The sequence below is a fragment of the Phoenix dactylifera genome, chromosome 12 (assembly GCF_051530095.1).
Source record: "Phoenix dactylifera cultivar Ajwa chromosome 12, Ajwa_hap1_PhDact_Kaust_v1.1, whole genome shotgun sequence".
In the NCBI taxonomy this organism is placed as follows: Eukaryota; Viridiplantae; Streptophyta; class Magnoliopsida; order Arecales; family Arecaceae; genus Phoenix; species Phoenix dactylifera.
Window position 1 is genome coordinate 51,919 of NC_143201.1, and position 23,557 is coordinate 75,475.

A 23,557-nucleotide genomic window follows, 5' to 3' on the forward strand; every position below is an offset into this window, starting at 1 on the left:
TTACGAGGCATGTGGCATCTTTAACTGTCTTTTTTGGGGGTTTTATTGGGCTTTAAGTTTCTAAACCTGATTGCTTTCATGGACCGGCAATTTGCAGTAAAAGCCACTTGATCGGTTTGGGACATGTTATGTGAGATTTGCATGAGAGTTACAATTTTACATCATAAGCTCTGCCATCTCCAGCCTCATTTTCTAAAGGATTGCAATTCTTTTATTTTTGTGCAGGCAAGATGGTTTTCAGTATGCTTAGGGTATGGGGTTATGGGTTTGAGGTTTGGGTTTTCACTGTATCGGGTTTTAGGGTTCGGGTTCCTAGGTTTCGAGGTCTAAGGGTTTTAGGTTTTGAGCGTTCAGGTTTAGGGCTTGGGTTTTAGGGTCCAAGATTTTAGTTGGGGATCAGGGTTTGGGGTTTAAAGTTCGAGGTTTAGGGTCCTAGTATTTTAGGGTCTAGGGGTCTAGGGGTTAGAGGTTAGGGCTTAAGATTTAGGGTATAGGGTTGAGGGTTCAGGATTCAAGGTTCATAGCTTAAGATTCAGGGCTAAGTGTTTAGGGTTACGGGCTTAATGTTAAGAGTTTAAGGGTTTAGGGTTTTAAGGTTTAAGATTTAGGAATTAGGTTTTAGAGTTTAGGACAACGATTGCTGTACCAGTCGGCACTGTACTGGAACGAATGTACCATGCCATATCAGTATTGAATTGGTGCGTAATCTCATACTACATCAATGCTTGGCACGTCTTATCCTCTTGGACTATTTTGTGTACCGACACTATAATGGGACAATATTAATGCAAGGTATAGGCACAAGTGTGTCGCATCCAAAGCAAGAAATGCAAGGAACAACAGTGGGAATAGTAGAGGGGTCAACTCAACCTCGGAAGGCTGAGCCGACCTTAGCCAGAGGTCAGGCCGAGCCAATCTTGGACCCCGTTGAAGGCCGACCGACCTAAACTGGCTCAGATAATTTGGGTCTTGAGGGAGCTAACCATCACTGAGCTGGGTTTAGGCTCAAAGGGAGAGAGAGAGCATGCAAGTCATGGGCGTACATGGGCTTGGCTTGAGTGCTTTTTCATGTGGTTCAGCCTAGGAAAGTTTTTGGGTTTGGGTCATGATTGACCATGTATATATACACTCATGTATTTTGTGTATGGTGGGATGAAATCATTAAAAAAAATTCTTTCTCCCTAAAACCCTATTCTCTTTTCTTCTCTTCCTCTCATGCACGTACACCATCATCCAAAAACTCTAGCGCCGCCTCCACCTAATAGTCCAAGCAATCCACGCCTCTAGCAGCAAGGGAACGCCTTAGGTGTTGTGGTATGAGGCGCTAGTTCAACTACAATTTTGTATCAGAGCATTGGTTGGCTGATTTGGTGGAGGAAAGTTTGAAATCTGGCCCAGATCTTGGTAAGGTTTCAAAACGGAATTTCTGCTTTATGTTATTTCTGTTTTTTCGTATGGCATCTGGTAATCTAAAGGCAGATTTTGAGAAGTTTGATGGCAAGAAGAACTTCACCCTGTGGCAGCAAAGGGTGAAGGACTTGCTGGTTCAGCAGAGGATCTATAAGGTCTTGGTAAGGGAAAGACCTAAGAAGATCGGTGTTGAAGATTGGGAAGAGTTAGAGGAGATAGCCTTTAGCACTATTAGGATGTGCTTGGCTGATCAAGTCATGCCAGAGATTTGTTCAGAGACCATGGCGAAAGGGCTCTAGGAGACGTTGGAGAACACATGCATGGGCAAGAACATGACAAACAAGTTATGGTTGAAAAAACAGTTGTACAGCTTGAGGATGCCGGAAGGAGGAGACCTTATCGCACATATCCAAAAATTCAATTAAGTGTGCTCGGAAGTCATGAGCCTTGATGTGAGGATAGATGAGGAGGATAGGACTCTTTTATTGTTGTGTTCACTTCCAGGGTCATATGATGGTCTGATTACAACTTCAGTTTATGAAAAAGAATCCCTGAACTATGAAGAGGTTATTGGTGTTCTTCAGTCGAATGAGCAAAGAGAAAAGATCTGCAAGGGGAGTTCTAATTCAGAGATTCTTGCTGTGAATGAGAGGCAAGAGAGACCCAGGCAAAGAGTTAGAGGCAAGTCTAAGAGTAGATCTAAGTCTCAGGGTAAGGTGAAAGCATGGAAGTGTTACAAGTGTCATCAAGTTGGTCACTTTAAGAGGAATTGTCTACTACTGAAAAATGAGAAGGGGAAGTGTTTATCAAAGGGTAGTTCAATCAGCAATGGTGGTGCAAATTCATCTGAAGATAGTGGGGATAATCTACTGGTAGTTTCAGATGGGACCATGAAATATGACAGCCATTGGACAATGGATTCAACATGTTCTCACCACTACACCTCACATCGAGAGTAGTTTGCATCCTATGAAAAAATCGATGGAGGGAGTGTAAGCCTTGGTGATGATCACTTGTAAGCTTGCTGGTGTTGGTACCATAAGGGTGAGAATGTATGATGGGGTCATAAGGATATTGACCAATGTCAAACATGTCTCGGAGTTAAAGAAAAATCTGATTTCTTTGGTCTACTTGGAGAAGCATGGTTATGCATTTGGAAGCCAGCCGAGCAGCGGGTGTTTGAGGATAACCAAGGGGGCCTTGGTGGTGATGAAGGGGAGAAGATTGAGTAATAATCTCTATGAGATGGAGGGCTTAGTGGTGACAGATGGTGTAGAGATGTTTGCGGTAGGGGACAATTAGCATATCAACTATGGCACTATTGGATGGGGCACATGAGCAACAGGGGGCTTATTGAACTCAGTAAAAGAGGTCCGATTCTAGTACTTGAAAAGGAGGGGAACGATCCGTGTGAGCCTTGCATCTATGGCAAACAGCATAGGATGAAGTTTGCCAGCAGTACCAAGCGGAGTGAAGGCATACTTGAGCTAGTTCACTCAGATGTATGGAGACCGGCTCCTGTTTCAGCCAGAGGTGGGGCCAAGTATTTTTTGACCCTCATTGATGACTTCTCCAAAAAAGTGTCGGTGTATCTGATAAGATAACAATTAGAGGTATTTGCCCGGTTCAAAGCTTGGAGAGCTGAAGTTGAAAAGGAGACGGAAAAGCCAGTAGATTGCCTTAGATCTGATAATGGAGGGGAGTATACCAGTAGCGAATTCAGGAACTACTACGAGGAGAATTGAATCAAACGCCATTTCACAGTGAAGATGACTCCCCAAAAGAACAGTGTAGCCAAAATGATGAACCAGACATTGACAGAGAAGACCAGAAGTTTGAGGCTGCAAGCATCACTTCCTAAGTTCTTTTGGGGTAATGCGATAACCTTTTCTTATTTTCTTATTTTCTTATTTTCAGAATGGAAATCCTGGATGCAGGCCATGATGGACGAGATAGAGTCACTGGAAAAGAACAAGACATGACAGCTAGTGAATCTACCAAAAGATGCTCGGGCCATTGGTTCAAAATGGGTGTTCACAAGGAAGGAGGCACCTTCAGAGTAAGTTAGAGTCAGATACAAGGCAAGGCTTGTTGCCAAGGGACACTCACAGAGAGAGGGAGTGGACTACATAGAGGTATTCTTTTCGGTGGTGCGTCATGCTTCAATTCGGGTGTTGCTGTCTCTTGTAGCTCAACATGATATGAAATTGAAGTAGATGGATGTGAAGACGACATTCTTACATGGGAGCCTAGAGGAGAGAATCTATATGAAGCAACCAGCTGGTTTTAGGCAATCTGGATTGGAAGAAAAGGTTTGTCTACTCAAGAGATCTCTTTATGGTTTGAAGCAGTCACCCCTTCAGTGGTATAAAAGGTTTGATGCCTTTGTTTTGAGCCTTGGTTTTTCTAGATGTGAACATGACAGCTATGTGTATGTGAAAGATATGAATGAGGATGATGCATTGTATCTGCTACTGTATGTGGATGATATGCTTATTGCCAGTAGGAGTGCCAAAGCAGTGAATAGGCTGAAAATTGCATTGTCTTCAGAGTTTGAGATGAAGGACTTGGGTCCATCCAGAAAGATACTTGGGATGAAAATTTGCAGAGATAGAAGAAAGGATATTCTTCACTTGTCATTGGGAGGATACATTCAGAAGGTATTAGAGAGGTTTGGGATGAATAAGGCCAAACCAGTTGGAACACCTTTAGCAAGCCATATATCTCTTTCTAAGTTACAATCCCCCCAAACAGATGAAGAGAAAGAGTACATGGAGAGAATTCCATATGCCAGTGTAGTAGGTAGCATGATGTATACTATAGTGTGTTGTAGGCCAGACATAGCACATGTAGTAAGCCAGGTAAGCAGGTACATGGCAAATTCTGAAAAGGAGCACTGGAAGGCATTGAAGTGGATCTTTCGATATCTTCAAGAAACTCAAAGGCTTGGTCTGATTTTTGGGCAGCAAGATGAACCTAGGAGTAACTCCAATGTCTCAAGTGAGTTTTCAGGTCCATTAGAAGGGTTTGTTGATGCCAACTTTGCATGTGATCTAGATACAAGAAGGTCTACTACAGATTATATTTTCTGCATATATGGTGGATCTGTTTCTTGGAGATCAACCCTTCAACCTATCACGGCCTTATCCACTACAGAGACCAAATATATAGAGCTTACAAAGGCTGCCAAGGAGTCACTTTAGCTAAAGAGACTCATTAAGGAGATGGGGGTGAAGCAGATTACAGTGGTGCTGCATAGTGATAGTCAGAGTGCTCTGCAGTTGGTTCAGAATCCAGTCTATCATGCACGTACAAAGCATATAGATGTGAGATACTATAGGATCAGAGAGCTAGTGGACGAAGTTGAGGTGGTGCTGGTTAAAGTTCATACGAAGAAGAACCAGTCAGATGCACTTACAAAGATTCTTCTGTGGGATAGTTTTCTCTCATGTGTGAGGCCGATGGGGTTGATGAATTAGGTGAAGCTTGCAGAGGCTTTGGAGCACCAAAGTGGAGATTGTAGACACAACTGTGGCACATCCAAAGCAAGGAATGCAAGGAACAACAATGAAAATAGCAGAGGGGTCGACTCAACCTCGGAAGGCCAAGCCGATCTTGACCTTGCCAAAGGCCGAGCCGACCTCGACCAGAGGCTAGGCTGACCTCGGACCCTGTTGATGCCTGAGCCGACCTAAATTGGCTCAGGTAATTTAGGTCTTGAGGGAGTTAACGATCATTAAGCTGAGTTTAGGCTCACAGGGAGAGAGAGCATATAAGTCATGCGCGTACATGAACTTGGGTTGAGTGATTTCTCATATGGTTTAGCCTAGAAGAGTTTTTGGATTTGGTTCATGATTGACCGTGTATATATACACTCATATATTTTGTGTATGGTGGGATGAAATCATTAAAAAAAATTCTTTCTCCCTGAAACCTTATTCTCTTTTCTTCTCTTCCTCTCATGCACGTACATCGTCATCCAAAAACCCTAGCGCCACCTCCATCTAGTAGTCCTAGCGATCCACACCTCTAGCAAGAAGGGAACACCCTAGGTGCTGTGGTTAGAGGCGCTAGTTCAACTACAGAAGGTTAAATACCGAGATGACAAATCTTGATTTAAGGTTTAGGATTTTAGGGTTCTAGGTTTAGAGTTTAAGATTAATTGTTTGGGGTTTACAGTTTTGGGTTTGTAAGGTCCATGGTTTTAGATATTTGGGTTTTAGGGATTTAGGGTTTAGGGTATAGGATTTAGGCCATTAAGATTGGGGTTTTAGGATTTAGGATTTTAGAATTTAGAGTTTAGGGTTTAGAATTGAGGTTTAGGGTTCAGGGGTCTAGGGTTCGAAGTTTAAGGTATAGAAGTTCAAGGTTCATGGTTCAGGGTTTAAGGTTTAGGAGGTTTAGAGTTTAGAGTTCAGAGGGTTAAGAGTTCAGGGTTTAGGATTCAAGGTTTAGGGTTCAGGGGTTCAGGGTTTTAGGGTTTGGGGTTTTAGGATTCCAAATTTTAGTGTTTAGGGTTTAGAATTTAGAGTTTAGGGTTTAGGGTCTAAGTGTTAGGATTAAAATGAAAGTGAATCCTAGGTTCTTCGGTGTTAAGCTTGCTGATTTTTTTTTAAAAAAATCATGGCTGAACCTGATCGGGTTGCCTACGTACCCCTTCATAAAGGGGATCAAGCCATACGCAGTTCTTTTTAAGTTTTAAAACGCAGCGGAAAAATCGAATCAAACAATTTAATTCATGCATGCTTACAAGATCAAATCTAGAAATCAGCACCTTAAGAACACATAGGATTATGCCGGAATTGTTTAAACAATTATGCTAAAACTTTCATGCATGATTAACTATCAGATCTGAAACTTAAAAACTCTATTCCAATTAATCTCCAAATATCCATTGAATGGATTCTGGAGATATCTCCGTGAGGAGCCCAAAAGAGGGTAAAACCTCGGGGAATCGGACCTAGATCTTGACACCATAATAAAAGATTAATGTAGGATTAATACCTTTTATGATGGATGAAACTTGTGGATCTGATCCTCGACTTCGCAGCCATGCACACGAATGGCCTCTACGAGAAGTCCACGCGAAGTTCCTGAAGAGATCCAATCCTGCGGAAGTGCTAGCTTGCGCAGAATTTCTTGAGGCTGAAATTTAATCTTCCCAACGCTATCAACTTTTGATCCGCCTTCTTGGAAGAACTTGAAGGAAAGGTTTAAAGGGATTGAAGAGGACTTAGATCTGATCTAAAGACTCTTATCAGGGACCCCTAACACTAATGGCGCGATGGACTTAGAGGAGGAAGAAGTCAGCTAGATTGAATGCAGAATTTTTCCATGCATGAACTAGGGTTCCTCTCTTTTCTTTTCCCTTTTTTCTTCTTCTTTTTCTCTCTTTTTTCCTTGAATTCGACCACCAGCTGATGGAGGTCCTTTTATTGTTGCTATCCCCTCTAACTTCATGCCAACCATCCCATATTTGTGGAGGATTTTGTGGGGTTTTGAATTTTGAATTCAAAATTCAAGTTCATGTGCCATTACATGATGAAGCTTGATCTAATCTAAACCATTCATCATGTTGCCACTTTTCTCTTTCAATTTCGAAATTCCCATGCCCCCAATCAGATTAGAGGATCACGTGGTGATTTTGTGGTGATTAAATTCGAAATTCAACCTTAATTAGAAGTGAGATAAAGATAAGGATGACATATGCCATGAAGAGAGAGAATTTGATCTTATCCAATTCTTTTCATGAATTTATCTCTCCATTTCGACCCATCTAATGATGAAAGAAGTCTCTGATGTTGCCAAGTATCCCATGGCACCATTAAATAAATTAAATTAATTTTTAATCATATTAAAAATCAATTTATGGTGCTATGCATGGATATGTGACAAGTGGATTTCAAGATCCGAACATTTTCAGATCAAACCCATTTAATTTAATTAAATCCTAACAATTAGAATGATCCAATTACCATGGGTTGAACCTAATCCAATTAGGTCAATCCCTAATTAAGCACAAATTTAATCTAATTTAATTTGGTCAACCTAAGTCCTCTTGATTCAGACCTAATCCAATCAGGTCAAAAACCCTGATTGAGCCCAGAATTGAATCTAATTAAATTTGGCTCATTCTTAGTCTAATTACTCAATACAATTGAGTTCATTAGCAATCTAATTACTAATTAATCCTCCGATAATTACTTTAATTATTTTATAAGATAATTTGCCAATCGAATTAACCAAATTACCCCTGAATGATTCTTAATCATTCATCAGCCTTCTTGATCAATCAGGAATCTTCCATGCGTGTGACCTCATAGGTTTGAACCTAAGCCGGTAGTATAGGAACGACTTCCTACACTAATCGATGTGACCATCTAGCAATGGTACCCGACGTCCGGATAGGCCGAATATATGCGAAGCAAATATTCTGGAACCCTGAACTATGGTTACTGTATAATTCAATCCCTTTGACTCCTAATGCCAGGATGACTTAGAGCTCACTGTCAATCCTATAATTAGTACATCCATTATGTGATTAACTTTAGATATCCCGTGACTCCTCACTGGAATTACCCTGGCCAAGGTTTTGCTAAATTAATCACAAGACATTATCTCCTATTTTCAGGAGGAGTCAATTCCATCTCGATTCACAACTGACTACGCAAGTACTTGACTGCACCCAGTGACCTTCCGTCACTGAATTAGAAATCCAGGTAGTCCGGTACCAAGTACAATGAGTTGCTTGCTAGTCACAAGTTGCGGTCTCAGGTCAGAGGGCCAAACTTATACCCATATCCACTCGGAACATCTCTTGACAGTAGAGCGTTCCAAAATTGGTCACGTTCAGTGAAATGTACTCCTACATACTTCACCTGTGTGGCATACCAGTCTCTCCACACTCCTTGGTTAAGAGGACAACCAACGTATATGTCAGACAACGACCTAATCTTGATAATGCTGTCGTCTTTGTAACAACATATCATTTGGTCACGAACTAGTTTAAGGACTCGAAGATAAATCCTCCTTTATCATTAATAAGTCCTAAGGACTTCATCATATAAGAGTTCATTTGAAGATGTAAAATGATGAATAATGCCAAAAAATACTTTATTGATTTGTCAATTCATTTAATCATCAACATGCTGACGATTGACATTTAGGATACAATTCCCAACATAAAAGCTTAGGGGTTAGGGTTTAGGGTTTTAGGATTTAAGGTTCAGGATTTAGGGTTCAAGGTCCAAGGTTCAAAGTCCAAAGTTCAGGTTTTAGGGGTTCAAGGTTCGAGGTTCATGGTTCGATAATGGACGTTTGAGGTTTGGGGTTCACGATTTAGGGTTTAGGGTTTAAGGTTTAGGATTTTGGAGTTTGAGGTTTGGGGTTTTGTGTCTCGAGTTTAGGGTTAGGGTTTAAAGTTTATGGTTTAAGATTTAGGGTTTTGGATGTATAATTTAGATATTAGGGTATAAGGCATAGATTGCTATACCGGTCAGTACTATACTGTAACGGACGTACCGTAACATACTAGTACCGAATCGATACGTAGTCTCATACTGTATCGATGCTTGGTACATCTCGTCCTCTTGGACAGTTTTATGTATCGACACTATAATAGAATAGTACCTATATGAGGTTCTATTCCGAGATAGCAAACCTTGATTTAGGGTTTTGAATTTTAGGATTCTAAGTTTAGGGATTATGTTTTACTATTCGGGGTTTACAATTTTGGATTTTTAGGGTCTAGGATTTTAGGGATTTAGGATTTAGGGTATAGGGTTTTGGGCATAGAGATTAGGGCTTTAGGATTTAGGGTATTCGGATTTAGGTTTAAGGTTTAGGATTTAGGATTTAGGGTTTTGAGATTTGATGTTTGGGTTTTAGGGTTTAAGGGTTAAGGTTTAGGGTTCGGGATTTAGGATTTAGGTTTTAGGATTTAGGGCAAAGATTGCCATACCCTCGGTACCATACTATAATGAGCGTACTTTAAGATACTGATACTGAATTGGTACATATGTCATAGGCTATCGATGCTTAGTATGTCTCATCCTCTTGGGCCATTTTATGTACCGACATTATAGTAGGATAGTATTGGTATATGGTTTGGTACCGAGATGACAAATTTTATTTTAGGATTTAGGACTTTAGGATTCTAGTTTAGGATTTAGAATTTACTATTTGGGGTTTACAGTTTTGGGCTTTTAGGGTCCAAGGTTTTAGACTTTTGGGTTTTAGGGATTTAGGGTTTAGGGCATAGAGATTAGGATTTAAGATTTAGGGTTTATGATTTAGTGTTTAGGGTGCAAGGTTTGTAGTTTGGGATTTTGCATTCAGGGTTTAGTGTTTAGAATTTGAAGTTCAGGGTTTGGAGCTTTAGGGTTTAGAATTTTATGGTTTAGCATTTAGGGTTTAGGCTTCAGGTTTTAGGATTTTAGTGTTTATGGTTTTAAGGTTTAAAGTTTTGATGTTTCGAGTTTTCAGTTTAGGATTTAGGAATGAGGGTTTAGAATTTAGGTTTTTAGGATTTAGGATTTTTAGGGTCTAAGGTTTAGGATTTATGGTTTTAGGATTTTAGGATTTGGGATTTAAGGTTTAGGATATATGGTTTACTGTTAATGGTTTAGAGTTGAGGATTTGGGGTTTAGGGTCTAGGCACTACAGCAAAGCACTCAATCAGCATTAAAACATTTTTCTACGAAGTACAATTTGTCACTAGTAATTGCCTTAAGAGAGTGAAATAAAATGCATGTTGTAAAATATCTCTTACTTAACAGTTTTAGTGATGAAATACTATTTCGATGCTACCTTTTTTTCACCAAATAAACTTTCCAACAAGAGAACTTCTTACAGGCCACCAACGAAGAAGACTGGCACCCGATGCCTCAACCAGCCTGCTCAGCTCGACTCCAGCTGACCCAGAATCATCCAAGTAGCGCTCCGACCTCGGTCCGAATCCTGCGACAATAGTCTAAATTAACGACAAAAATAAAATTGGTTGCTTATTATTAATATTATTTTTAGCAACAGTGATATTCTCATCTATAATTATATATTTATTAGCAACAAATTTATTTTTGTCGTAGAATACTAATTATTTAACAACAAATCAGAATTTGTCATGTATACATCATTTTATAATTTTTATGATGAATTAATTTCATCATTAATTGTTTTATATTTGGTAATAAAATCATATTTTATTGTAAATGGATCTTTATTTTTTCGACAAGAATAATATTTCATCTATAAATATTCATTTATTAATGATATTTATATTTTTATCGCATAATGCAGATGATTTAATAACAAAATAGTGTATCATGATGCATTTCTTCATTGTATAAATTTATGGTAAAAATAGCTTTTGTTGGTAATTATCAATATGATTTTGAATGATGAAAATATTTTCATCTTTAATTATAAATTTATTTGCAACTTATATAATTTTGCTGCAGAATACTAATTGGATTTTGTCGTATGTTACATCGTTTTATAATTTTTGTGATAAATTAGTTTTATCACTGATAGTTTTATATTTGGTGACAAATTATATTTCATTGTAAAAGGATCTTTATTTTTTTTGGCGAGGATAATATTTTATCCCTAGATATTTACTAAGCGGTGGCTTTAATATTTTTGTCATGTAATATAGACTATTTGTTAATGAAATACTGCAATAAATATTCTTCATTGTCTAAATTTGCAACAAAAATAACTTTCATCCTTAACTAAAAGTTCACTATCTTCAGTGTGAGCACATGCTGGATATCTGATACAAATCCGAAAAAGGAAAATAAAAAGATTGCCTGTTACTATTGGATTACGCCGGGCATCCATTCTTTCAATTGCAGTCATGTTGCTCAGATGATAACCATTATCCAATCCAGTTTGCATTTGTGTTTTCTGTGTAACTGCTATATGTGTATGCCACCTTAGCATGTGTCCAGTGTCAAATTACCAACCTACCAATCACCAAATAAAAAATTACCTACCTCCTGACCTGGCTGATGTACTTCTCACGAAATCTTCTAGATGACCTGGAGAATGCAATCACCCATTTGCACGAGCATCCGCAATTTGTTTTCGAAGTAAAGGCCAGTTGCTTTCTTCTCCACAATCACGCAATATCCGTCCCACTTAATCAGGCCAAGAATTCAAGATGCCCTAAGCTTTCAAGGTCGCCCGGCATAATATCCTGCTCCAATCGGTCAAACATTACAAAATCTTTCTATATCACAAAAGCTTAGATGAGAACTGGGAGGTTATCTTCATTCGAGACTAATGGAAAAATCAATCCGATTACAGATAAGATGACTATACAATCAGTAGTACATCAATTCAATGAAAAAGAAGAAGGCAAACACTATTTAGCCATCTAATGAAATTAGCATGTTATAAGCACAGAAAAGTATTACAGCAATATCCAAGGCCACGGATTTAAATGGTGGCACAAGCCATGCAAAACCCACTCGCGCAAGTAGCAAAGAAGAGAGAGCTTAATCTTATTGACTGGATCCCAAAAACATATCCACAGCTTCATCGGTCAATGCTTCTCCAAGGGCTGCAAACGCCAAAGGCACCGAATCAGAATCAAGAAGAGAGGGAGAGAGAGAGAATTTAGAGGCAGCTCTCACCAGAGGGTTCATCCAATATCCAGAGGCCCACGCCAAGCACCCTCCCTCCCCTGTCGGAATGGTTCACCTGCTCCATACAGGGGACGCGCGGCATTTGATTTACGGCGGCAATCTCTCAAACAGGAGAGAAGCGAAAAATCAACCATGCCCTCCTGGTCCTAGCAATACGATACAAGTAGAACGACTCCTAAAAACCCCAATACCAACCCCCCACGCCAACGGGCTGTACGTGCTTTTTTGTGACGAGGAAGGATTATACCTGCAGCCGGCGGGATGTGGGTGATTCATGGCATCTGACTATTTTTAAATGAGCGTATTTCTCATTAGGCTACTCATGCCTGCAGAGGCAAACAGTGCAAACAGTGTGACTGACTAAGTGACGCTTAGCATTTCGAAAGTTTTATTTGAGATAACCCCACTTTAGTTCCATCATTCACCTCCTTATCCTTTCAGACCTTATAGGCTGCACCCACATACATTGTGTTTTTGTGACGCGCTGTTGTATCAAAAAAAATAAAAATAAAAAATAAAATACCTGCATGGATTGCATCTCCTTCTACTACACCGTCCAGGCCGGTTCTCATTGATGCCCCCGAGCACGGACTTCTTGTAGTTGAAATTCCGGACGTGGGTGTATGCTTTCAAGCTGCCGCCGGGAGAATCATCATTTGTCTTCGATCCGAGCTCAAGCCTAGTCATGGGCGACAGGATGCACATCCAAACCGACATGGAGCTCCAGTTCTCTATGCGCCTCTATAGTCCGTAGGGAAATATATTGAACAGCACGGCTACGATGATGAGATAGCCGGCTACGATGATGAAAAGAAGCGGCATGCAGCGCCAAGGGTGCAGTCGACGACGGAGCAGAGGTGGAAGCGGCGGAAGACGTCGAGCACCTCGCCCAGCATGACGGGCATGTGGGCGTGGACCCTGTGGCGTCCGCGTAGCGCCGGTCGAATTCGGCCCCCGGAACTGCCAGCAGCAGCGACAGTGGCGAGCGCCCGACCACCTTGCCACAAATGCCATCCCCGTTCCCGGCGGACGGCAGGACGGCGACAGGCATGGGATGAGGTGGTGGGCGGAGCAACAACACACGCCGGCCGCGCGGCTATGATGATAACTACCAACAACAACACCAACACCACCACCATCACCGTGGCGGTGAAGAAGGCTGCCTGAGATTGATTCTTTTGACTCCTTCCACTTTCAACGATCCAGGTGGCCATCCGCGAACCGTGGGTACGAATGGCAAAGTTCATCGTGACTGGAGAGGTGGATGGAGTCCGGAGGAGAAGAAGGATATCGTATTTTTTGTTAGAAATGAAGAAAACTTTACTTTATATTAAATTTTTTTAACTCTCTTCATTATGAAATGACTCAAGTAAAGAATTTTACATGATACTATATACGAGCTCGTTTGGTTGGCAAACATCTCTTGAAAACACAAACGTCTCAATGTCATATTGATTAGATGCACAATTAAGTTTATTTATTTTTAATTATAACTAATTATACTGAAAAAAAGACATGATGCTGAAATGGATAGTTTTATTTTTTTAGTTAGTTTTGATTATGTTTTGGGATGTATACAAGTAGCACGTGGACCGTCGGTAGCCACGTCCTCCGAACCAACATCTGGTGGTCGTGGCAAAGCGCGGGCAATCTCCAGCCACGCGCGCACTCGGTCGCCCCCCTCCCTCGCATTTCTATGGCTGCAACCCATAGAGGCATGAAGACGGAGGAGGAGGAGAAGCTTGCGGCAGAACAAGAACGGATTCCCTTTATTCGGTGCTACGACCCATTTTCTCTCGCATGGCTCTACGGCACGGCGGCGGGATTGCTGCAGCAGCATGTCCACATGGACTGACCTACCAGAAACGGAATCCCCAGTTCTCCTCCTCCTCCTCCAATTTCCTCGGGCTCCGTCTCTCAAGTCCCAAGGTCCACGACCACCACATCCCTCGTGGCGCCACTCCTATCGCATCAAGACGCTTACCGTTGGCGCTGGCAAATCGGAGGAGCCAGCTGGGTGGTGGCAACATCAACGGCGACGGCGACGGAGACGAGCAGAAGAAGGCCCATCGAAACGGCAGCAGCAGCAGCAGCAGCGATCCGACTGCGAGGGATCAGAGAAGGGTCGCAGCAGAAGAGAAGAGAAACGGCGACGGCGCGAAGGAAGGGGAGGCCCCGACAAGCAGCAGCAGCAAGCAGCAGCAGGGCCCCTCGGTCTCGCTCACGCTGGAGGACGTGAACCCGGTGGGGCTGGGGCGGAGATCCCGACAGCTCTTCGACGAGGTGTGGCGCAAATTCTCGGGGCTGGGCCAGATCTCGCGGACCCCCACCGCCGACGACCGCCTCCTCGACGCGGTCCTCATCCGTGGGCCCATGTGCGAGTTCACCATCCCCGGCGCGCAGGACACCACCGTGCTCGTCGTCGGGGCTACCAGCCGGATCGGACGAATCGTCGTCCGCAAGCTCATGCTGAGGGGATACAAGGTCAAGGTAAGCGATTCCGTCTCTGTCCCCCAAGCTACGCCCCTGAATCCTAACATTAGTCCCTTCTTCTCCTGTGTATTGGTATCTAGTGGTTAGAAGAAGAAGAAGAAGAAGATGATGAAGAAGACGGGGGAAAAAGGCTTTTTGCTTTTTCTGATAACATTTATTGCAATTAACAGAAAATAATTAAGAAACTTACTGGTCCTGAATGAAACATTGTTGATCCACCAATCAGGCGCTAGTGAGAAGAGCTGATCCAGAAGTGCTAGATGCGCTGCCGAGATCGGTGGCCATAGTGGTTGGTGATGTGGGCGAACCTTCGACTCTCAAAGCTGCCGTCGAGGGCTGCAACAAGATCATCTACTGCGCCACTGCACGCTCTGCTATCACGGGGGACCTCAACAGAGTCGATTACCAAGGGGTGCGCAACGTCACCAAGGCATTTCAGGTCATCTATTGACCTCTGAAGAATGCACTGGCATGCCCAGGATCTGGGGGTTGCTTTTGATCTTATGACAAACAGGCAAACAGGCTGTAGGTGGCTGATCTGAGCTCTGTTTTTATTTTCAGGATTACAACAATCAGCTAGCACAGCTGAGGGCTGGCAAGAGTAGCAAGAGCAAGCTCGTGCTTGCGAAATTTAAATCTTCTGAATCATTGGAAGGCTGGGAAGTTCGCCAGGGAACTTACTTTCAGGATGTTGTTGCTGCCAAGTATGATGGGGGGATGGATGCAAAGTTTGAGTATACAGAATCTGGTGATGCTATCTTCTCAGGTAATGCTCGTGCTGCTAACTCTTCGAGTTACTTTCGAATAAATAAATAAATAAATAGATAAATAAACTGCCCGTCCGCCTCATTCCTTAGTTGTCAGAGTTGCAAACACTGTAAAGAAATTCTCGCTTTGGCGGCTATATGCATATTATCAGATGAGTAAGGTACCCTGAGCAGAAACAAACTGATGTTTCTGCAACATGGGGTTTGAATTATGCTTCATGTGTAGGAGACTGTAGAGTAATCTGAAGTACTCTCTTATCTCCGGCAGGATATGTCTTTACTAGAGGTGGATATGTGGAACTTTCCAAAAAGCTCTCTCTTTCATTGGGTTCCACGCTCGACAGGTACCAGTTGCTTGCTCTATGAATGGGTTCAAAATGCATTACACTGCTAGTTGCAGGTTCAATGTCTTATGCTTTGTCTTTTGCATACTCATAAATGCAAGCTATTCATTTACATAAATATGTGACATGATCGCGGCTAGGTATGATGGTTTGCTTCTCTCAGTTGGTGGAAATGGAAGGTCATATGTTTTAATACTTGAGGCTGGCCCACTAGCTGATACTTCTCAAAGCAAAATGTATTTTGCTCGAATGACCACAAAAGTCGGCTTTTGCAGGGTCAGGAATACCTTACCTCCACAGCCATTGGATCTTTTTTATTTCCATCAAACTTGGTAATAGTGCTTATCTGCTTGTGAAGACTCGCTGCCTTGTTGTAACTGTTTTTTGCAGGTAAGAGTACCATTTTCATCTTTCCGTCCAGTGAAACCAGATGATCCTCCATTAGACCCTTTTCTTGTACATACATTGACCATTCGTTTTGAACCAAGACGACAGGTTCATCCTCCTCCTAGTGAGATGAAACTAGAGTTGTGAATTATGTTTGGGTGTCAAATGTTATTAATTTCTCTCCAAAATCAGGTGATGCATCAGGCATCTAATATATCTTGTAACTCCTACATTCTTATGCTTGCTGCAGAGGCCTGTTGAAGGACCTGGAGGAAATAAGCAGGACCCTAGAAGCTTCAAATTGATAATTGAATACATAAAAGCATTGCCTGTAAGTTGTTCTGGCAGTTGATTACTTGTTTTGTACAATCCTTTGATAAAGTGGAACAGTTATTTGTCTGTCAATCCCATTGTCTAACTTGCCACTTATCTGTAACCTCCAAGTTTGAAAATGCTGAAATTTAGCATTAAATTCTACAACCGGCCTTGTGGCTGTAGTTATAAAAACTATATACGGGTGATCCAATTGGAGAGAGAATGAAGCAATCCCGTCAATCCGCTCCACTCAAACCTCTCACTGAAAATGATAACAACAATAATAAAATAATAAAATTTTGAAAGTAAGGTCCTAACCCTTTTTGCTTTCATCAATTGATTATGAACTGATACATAAAGCCTCTAATTGTACTAGTCATGTTTGGAATTTGAGTCAAATTCCTCTTATAGTTGAAAGAGATGAAAAGTTTTCCAAAATAGTAGGACATTATGTTAAGAAAAAGAATCTGTCCAAGAGTTAGATCTCGACCGGTACATCAATTTTGACTTCTATAGCATTGTTTAATTACTTCCAGATTAAAAGATATGCTCAGTCAATTTCCTACCAAAAAGGAAAGTTTACTTTGATTGGCCTTTTCGGGCCCCAAATGTTCTTGAACCATTATGTAGCTAGGTGTGACAAATCCCTTGGAGGTGGGCACATCCTAGTAGTACTTGAATAGAGCTCCATTTTAGTGCTTGGAGAATTCTGCAAGCAGACATTATATAAGAAAAAATTATACCATCTGGAAGAAAAGATTCATAGTTGGATTTTGTAAACATTGCTCCAGAATCCCATTCAATCCTATCCAAAATGGCCAAATTAGTCCATGAAAGATCTGGTTTTCTTCTTGGATCATCGAGATGACATATATAGTATCTGAAAAAAAAATAGACAGATTCTAGAAATAATAATTGTAGAGTAAAGGGGCACCTTCTAGGGCATGGCATGTTGCATGATTTGAACTTCTTCCAAAATCGGCATCTTAGGAAAATTTGTATATCTCAAGATATGTAAGCATGTAAAACAGTGTTTTATGACCTGTTTTTCTTGGGTTCATGCAATTTTGCATTCGCTTCTATTGTGATTTTATGAGGGGAATGATTTTGTGAAAATGAAACTTATATAAAGAATAAAGAATTAGAGGCTCTTTATCATCATACTCATCAGCTTTATATGTTGGATATTTGCAGACTGGCCAGGAAACGGACTTTATATTGGTTTCATGTACTGGATCTGGAATTGAACGTAGCAGAAGGGAGCAGGTTCTTAAAGCCAAGAAGGTATTTCTTTATCAATCATGTAACTTATCAGCCATGTCATGTCCTCCAATTGATGCTTGAAGTAATCTTGTTTTTTTTAAAAAATCTTTTTTATCTTCTTTCAGGCTGGAGAGGATTCATTAAGAAGATCAGGCCTCGGATATACCATTATTCGTCCCGGTCCATTGCAGGTACTATCAGACTGATGGTTGTGTTTCTATTCTTGTCACTAAAGGATCTAGCATTAGTGATTGCATATAATATAACTGCTTTATGACTTGCAAATTCAGGCTGCGTTTGCATAGCATTGATTAAAATCATATGACTTTTGAATTATAATTCTACAGCATTTGAATTATAATTCTACAGCATTTGAATAATGATGAAAAAAAAAGAAATAAAAAACACCGCGATTGAAATCTAATCTGGTATGGTTAATCTTCCATGTTCAAAATATAATTTAATCCAACTTATTCTTGTGCTTATATAGCTATGAGGCACTGCAGTTGGACATTTAACTTGTGACCTGCATGGAGAGAAAAGTGCGGAGATAGTGGAACAATTATAAGTAACATAAATGTTTTAAATCCCACGTGAAACTTGCAAAATATTGCTTTATCATAAAGATTCTAAACACTTCAATTCACTAGGTTTTACAATGATTAGAGATAATGGATGGTTCTCATAAAAAGGTGAATCCAAGGGCTAGGAGCACTGCTTCTAGAATGTGATCCATGGTTATATAGGCTCCACATGTTATCCTAGGATAGGTTATAGTTGAGAATAAGTGTATGATTCATGATGTTTGTGGATGGTTGAGATGTTACCAGAGGGATGTGGTTTGGATGACGGTAAGTTGCTGTTAGAAATGGTTATTTGGGTTTTCAAGATACTATGATAATTCTTGTCTTTGCGACTGGATAAAATGAGTTGTAAGATGTGTTATTTGGCAGCTCCAGAATGGATAAAAGGGATAGTATTGTGCTTTTGAGTCAATCAGCACGGGAACTATCTCAAGGAATACCTTCTATTTTGCTAGCACTAACATATTAATTAAATTATATTGGAGCTTGACCAAATACCTAGCACAGTCTTTTAACCATGCAAGCTAATAAAGGCATGCTTTTACTTCCATCTTTAGGTTTCCGAGTTCCTTTAATACTACATTTTCAGTTTCATTTCCAACAGTTAATGCTTTCTTCCTCTTGAAACTTCACACTTGAAGATACTCATGATTCCAAATCTGGCTTATTACTTGGATAGGATGTGGTAAACAAAAGATAAGGAGCAGCGCTAGTGAAAGATAAATTGGAAAAATTGACTGGAATTTGTTTCGTCAACCAATATGATGTAGATGTAGGGGTGGCAATTGGGTCGGGTCGGACATAAACAGATCAGGTCAGATGTAGGTCGGATCAGAAAATTATAAACCTGAACCCGACCTATTTATTAAACAAGTCAGAAATTACAACCTGAATCCAACATGTTTATTAAACAGGTAACCTGACCCGACCTGTTTAACCTATTTAATAAACAGGTAACCCTTACCCGACCCGACCCGACCCCCTTCCCTCTCTGTTTTTCCTCACCCCTCTCCTCCAAGACCTCCTTCCTCACCCTTCCAGCCCCAAAGACGCCGCCTTTTCCACTTCATCCACCTCCCCCTCTGTCCGCCGGCGGCGGCCGCCGCCCACCTCTTGGAAGCCCCGCCTCGGAAGGTTCCACGACCCCAACCGCGGCAAGCCTTGGGCCGTCGACCCCAGCGTCTTCCTCTGCGACCACCACTCCCTCCTCCGCTTCTCCAACGACCCTCTGGATCTCGATGAAATCTTCCGACCCTTGGCCCCTTCCTCCGACCCCGACACCAGCGGCACCGTCGTCGTCGTCGAGTCCCTCCTCACCGACCTCCTTGGCATCATCGAAGGCCTGGCGTCCCCGGATCTTTTGCTTCTCCTTCGTCCCATCCTCCTCTCAAAACCTAGGGAGATCCCATATCTTCTCTTCCTCTGTTTCGCTCATTTGTTCACCAAATCTGAGGGGACCGAGGTCAAATCCCACGAAAAGGTCAGATCTGAGGGGACGCGAGTACCAGCAATCGGCAGAGGGAGGCAATGGCCGGCTCCGGTCTCCGACGGAAGGGCGACGGCTGGAGGGAGACCTTCGGCGGCTCGGCAACCGGGGGAAGAGAGGGAGTGATGGAGGAGGGAAAGAGCCCGGGGGCTTTAGGGTTTCTCTTCTTTTAGTTAGGGTTTTCATCTGGTGATCTTCCGCTCCCAGCCATTCGATCTTGGAATCATTAGCCTAAGGATATTTATATATTACTCCATTTGTTTTATTTGGAATAAAATCAGACCCAATGAGGCCCATATATTAAACGGGTAAGATATCTAAAATATGTATCCGACCCAATTAATAAATAGGTTAAACGGGTCGATCTGTTTACGACCCAAATTTGTTTAGGCCAAACCTAAACCTGTTTATGGCGGGTCGAATACGGGTCGGATTGGTGGGTTGGGTCATATTTTGTTCACCCCTATGTAGATGATGCCTGTTAAACATGGATGTTCAGGAGTTATGGAAAAGCCAAAATGGAAAAAATAAGAAAATCTGGATGGTTGCTATTGAGAAAGATTCTGAAAGGGCTGTTTTGGACTGTGGATATAACTTACGATAGAACTGCATGGAATAAAAAAGATGCGGTGCTGGTTTCATATTGATGCTTGGCTGATTGCTGTGGTTCGATGTGGTTGATTAGGATGTTGCTAGTCTTGAAAACAGGTGGTTGCAATATTAACGATTAATATTGAGCTCTACATAACCTTATTGAAGAGCCTGAGGGTTTGATATTATTACCTTATCAATATAGTCATCCTTCCTGCAGATCATGAAGGCTAGAGTTCCTCAATTCCCTAGAGAATTACATTGCTAGCAACATTTCCAGCTCTGTGCCGTTGCCTTCAAATATTTGTCGTCATTCAATAAAACTTCTTGTTCAATAGGAATCTTGAGGTTGGATGAGATTATCGCTATATCATGGCTTTAAAAGAGAGCAACCCATTTAACTCTTTTAACATGGGAGATGTCTCAACATGTGCTGTCGCGAACCCCTTGTGTGGATTTAGTCACAGCCATCCCTGACCAGACCTCCTCTGACATGCGTCACATGGTTGTAGATGGTTGGGGCTAGATTCTCTGTAAAGCCTAAGCTCAGTACATTGGAGTTTTGCTTTAGGATGTGTCTAGGAAGGTCACCACATGCAAAAATTGTCCTGAACTTTGATCTTTTGTAGTATCAACCTTTATGCCTAATTCCAAAAATATTTTCCAGGAAGAACCTGGCGGTCAGCGTGCGCTGATCTTTGATCAAGGGAACAGGATCTCTCAGGTGAGACTGACACCTCTGCACCAAAAAATCGATAATTCCACAATTACACCAGCTCTCTAACATCACTTCATAATGCAGGGCATCAGTTGCGCCGATGTAGCAGATATATGCGTCAAGGCATTGCATGATTCGACAGCAAGAAATAAGAGCTTCGATGTGAGATTTATGCATCTCTGTCTGCCTATATGCCGTACAATTATCATTTCGTTATCGAGCACCAAAACTAATTAATTTGATCATTGTCAGGTATGCTATGAGTACGTCGCCGAGCAAGGGAAGGAGCTTTTTGAATTGGTAATGAATGAATCAAGTTGTTCAAATCTTTATGTTTTAATAAGTCAGTTTGGTTTGTATTTCAGATTTTTGGTTTCCTAATCTGTTTTCAAACTGCTCTTGCAGGTTGCACATTTGCCTGACAAAGCAAATAACTATCTCGCGCCAGCTCTATCTGTTCTAGAGAAGAACACCTGATATCAAGAATTATATAAACTTAATTGATGCTACACGCCCATTCCTTTGTATAGATACGGCAATTTTTGCCTACTAAGCAATCATCTGTAATTTCTACGTGTAATTATGTGCATGGTCCTTGTCAATGATTTTGGTAGTGTAGGGGGAAGAATTAGTGGCATATGGAAGAAGGATATGGTGGTTTGTGTTAGAGGATTGACCCTTCCTCTTCTGTGCACAAAATTAATAACAGAACTATCGAAAGAAAGTGCAAAATCAATTCAGAGGAAGGTGGTTGGTATTTTTTTTTGAAGGGGCGGAGGGAAACAATGTGAAAACAAGTTGGATGAGTCCACCTCAATGTGAAAACAAAGCCAATATAGTTTGTGACTGTGATATGCACTTCTGTGGCTAGGTTTGATTGGTAAATTGATAAAATATTTGCAACTGAGTTTATGTTAGAAAAACGATGATGTGTAACACTATAAGAGGTATCAGGAATGTCACAAGTATGTTAGTTGCACTCGAACAAAATAGGCCTTTCATCTTCCTATGCTACTAAGATAAGAGGTAAGAGGAAATTTAAATTTAAAATTATCAATAATATATTGAGTATATCTTGAGTTTAGAATTACTAGAGAGATAAAAGGGATCTTTTCCAGAAGTAGAGTGAGCGAAGCGAATAGAGTGGAGCATGGTGAGCGAAGCCAGTAGGGTAGAAGGAAAAAGCCTTGCCCTCTAATTTTTTATATTAAAACTTTTGTATCGTCGCTTTCCGTGAATGTAGGTTGATAGACTGCATCTCATAAATAGTGTGTGTTCTTATTATTGTTTCCTTTTGTTTTTTATTTCATTATTCTCTCCGCCTACTACAATAATTGGTATCTGGCTTTTCAATTAGGGTTTCGCAATAATGACTGCAAAATTAGAAATTGAAAAGTTCAATAATACAAGCGATTTTGGCAACGGGCAGATTAGATGCGAGCCCTTTTGGTGCGACAAGAGCTATGGAAGGCATTGAAAAGTAAAGAGAAGTTGCTAGATAATACATCCAGTAAAGATAAGAAGAAACTGTTGGTGAAGGCATATACTACTATTTGGTTGTGTTTAGCAAAACAAGGTGCTTAAAGAGGTTATTGAAGAGAATATGGTGACTAAACTATAATTAAAATTGGAGAGTAGATATATGACCAAGTCAGTCACAAATAAATTGTACTTACAGCATTGGCTCTACCATCTACATATGGAAGAAAATATGCCATGAAAGATTATATAGATGAATTCAATAAAGCTATCTTGGATTTAAGGGACATCAATGCTCCAATTGATGATGAAGATCATGCTTTTGTTCTACTGTGCTCACTACCATCCTCCTACGAGATCTTCATTTATACTATGATATATGATAGAGAGTCTCTTTCAATTAATGATACGAAAGATGCCTTGCAATCTTGAGAGGTGAAGAAAAAAGGCATCTAAGAGTTATGTGAAGAATGAAGGGGAAAGCTTGATTGCTACAGGTAGGAGTAGTAGGAGTTCCATAAGTCTAGATCAAAGTCAAAATGCAGAAACATCTATTGTTTTCACCGTCACAAAGAAGGGCATATTAGAATACTTCGTGCGGCCGAGATCATCCAAATTCATCCGTCGGAGATACTGTGACTGTGAGGGACATCTGGGACTTTCATTCAGCTCTTGCAGCAATCCGGACGATTTTCATCTGCTGGGAGTCCTCACCTCCAAACTTTCTCAAAATAAACTTTGATGGTAGCATATCAGATGGTGGAAGTAGAAGCGGAGCTGGATTTGTGATCATAGACCTTGACTCTAGATTGGTGGTAGCCGGAGACAGTCGCATCTTTAATGCCTTTGTTCCCGGTGCAGAGTTGGTGATTATTTGGGAGGGCATTACCTATGCAAGGCACACCTTAGGGGCATAGTGCATTAAGCTTAAAAAAATTCTGCTATGGTTATCGGATAGATTTAAAATCACTGCAGGGTGAACCATGGGCCTCCGTTGTTGCAGGAAATTTTGAGGCTGATGAGGGATTGCACAGTATTTTTGGACAGCTCATATTTATATGAAGGCAAATA

At 41.1% G+C, this 23,557-nt stretch overlaps 1 protein-coding gene across 1 annotated transcript; it reads left to right on the forward strand.

Annotated features, from left to right (window-relative positions):
- Positions 1 to 13,665: 13,665 nt before the first annotated feature.
- On the forward strand, positions 13,666 to 21,753 carry HCF173 (high chlorophyll fluorescence phenotype 173). Its single transcript, XM_008778534.6, has 13 exons — positions 13,666 to 14,549; positions 14,779 to 14,991; positions 15,114 to 15,318; positions 15,588 to 15,663; positions 15,804 to 15,939; positions 16,054 to 16,158; positions 16,301 to 16,381; positions 17,560 to 17,649; positions 17,754 to 17,819; positions 20,957 to 21,013; positions 21,092 to 21,169; positions 21,260 to 21,307; positions 21,413 to 21,753. Exons 1-13 carry the CDS (start codon positions 13,860 to 13,862, stop codon positions 21,482 to 21,484), a joined length of 1,917 nt encoding a protein of 638 aa, XP_008776756.3. The 5' UTR covers positions 13,666 to 13,859; the 3' UTR covers positions 21,485 to 21,753.
- Positions 21,754 to 23,557: the final 1,804 nt, after the last annotated feature.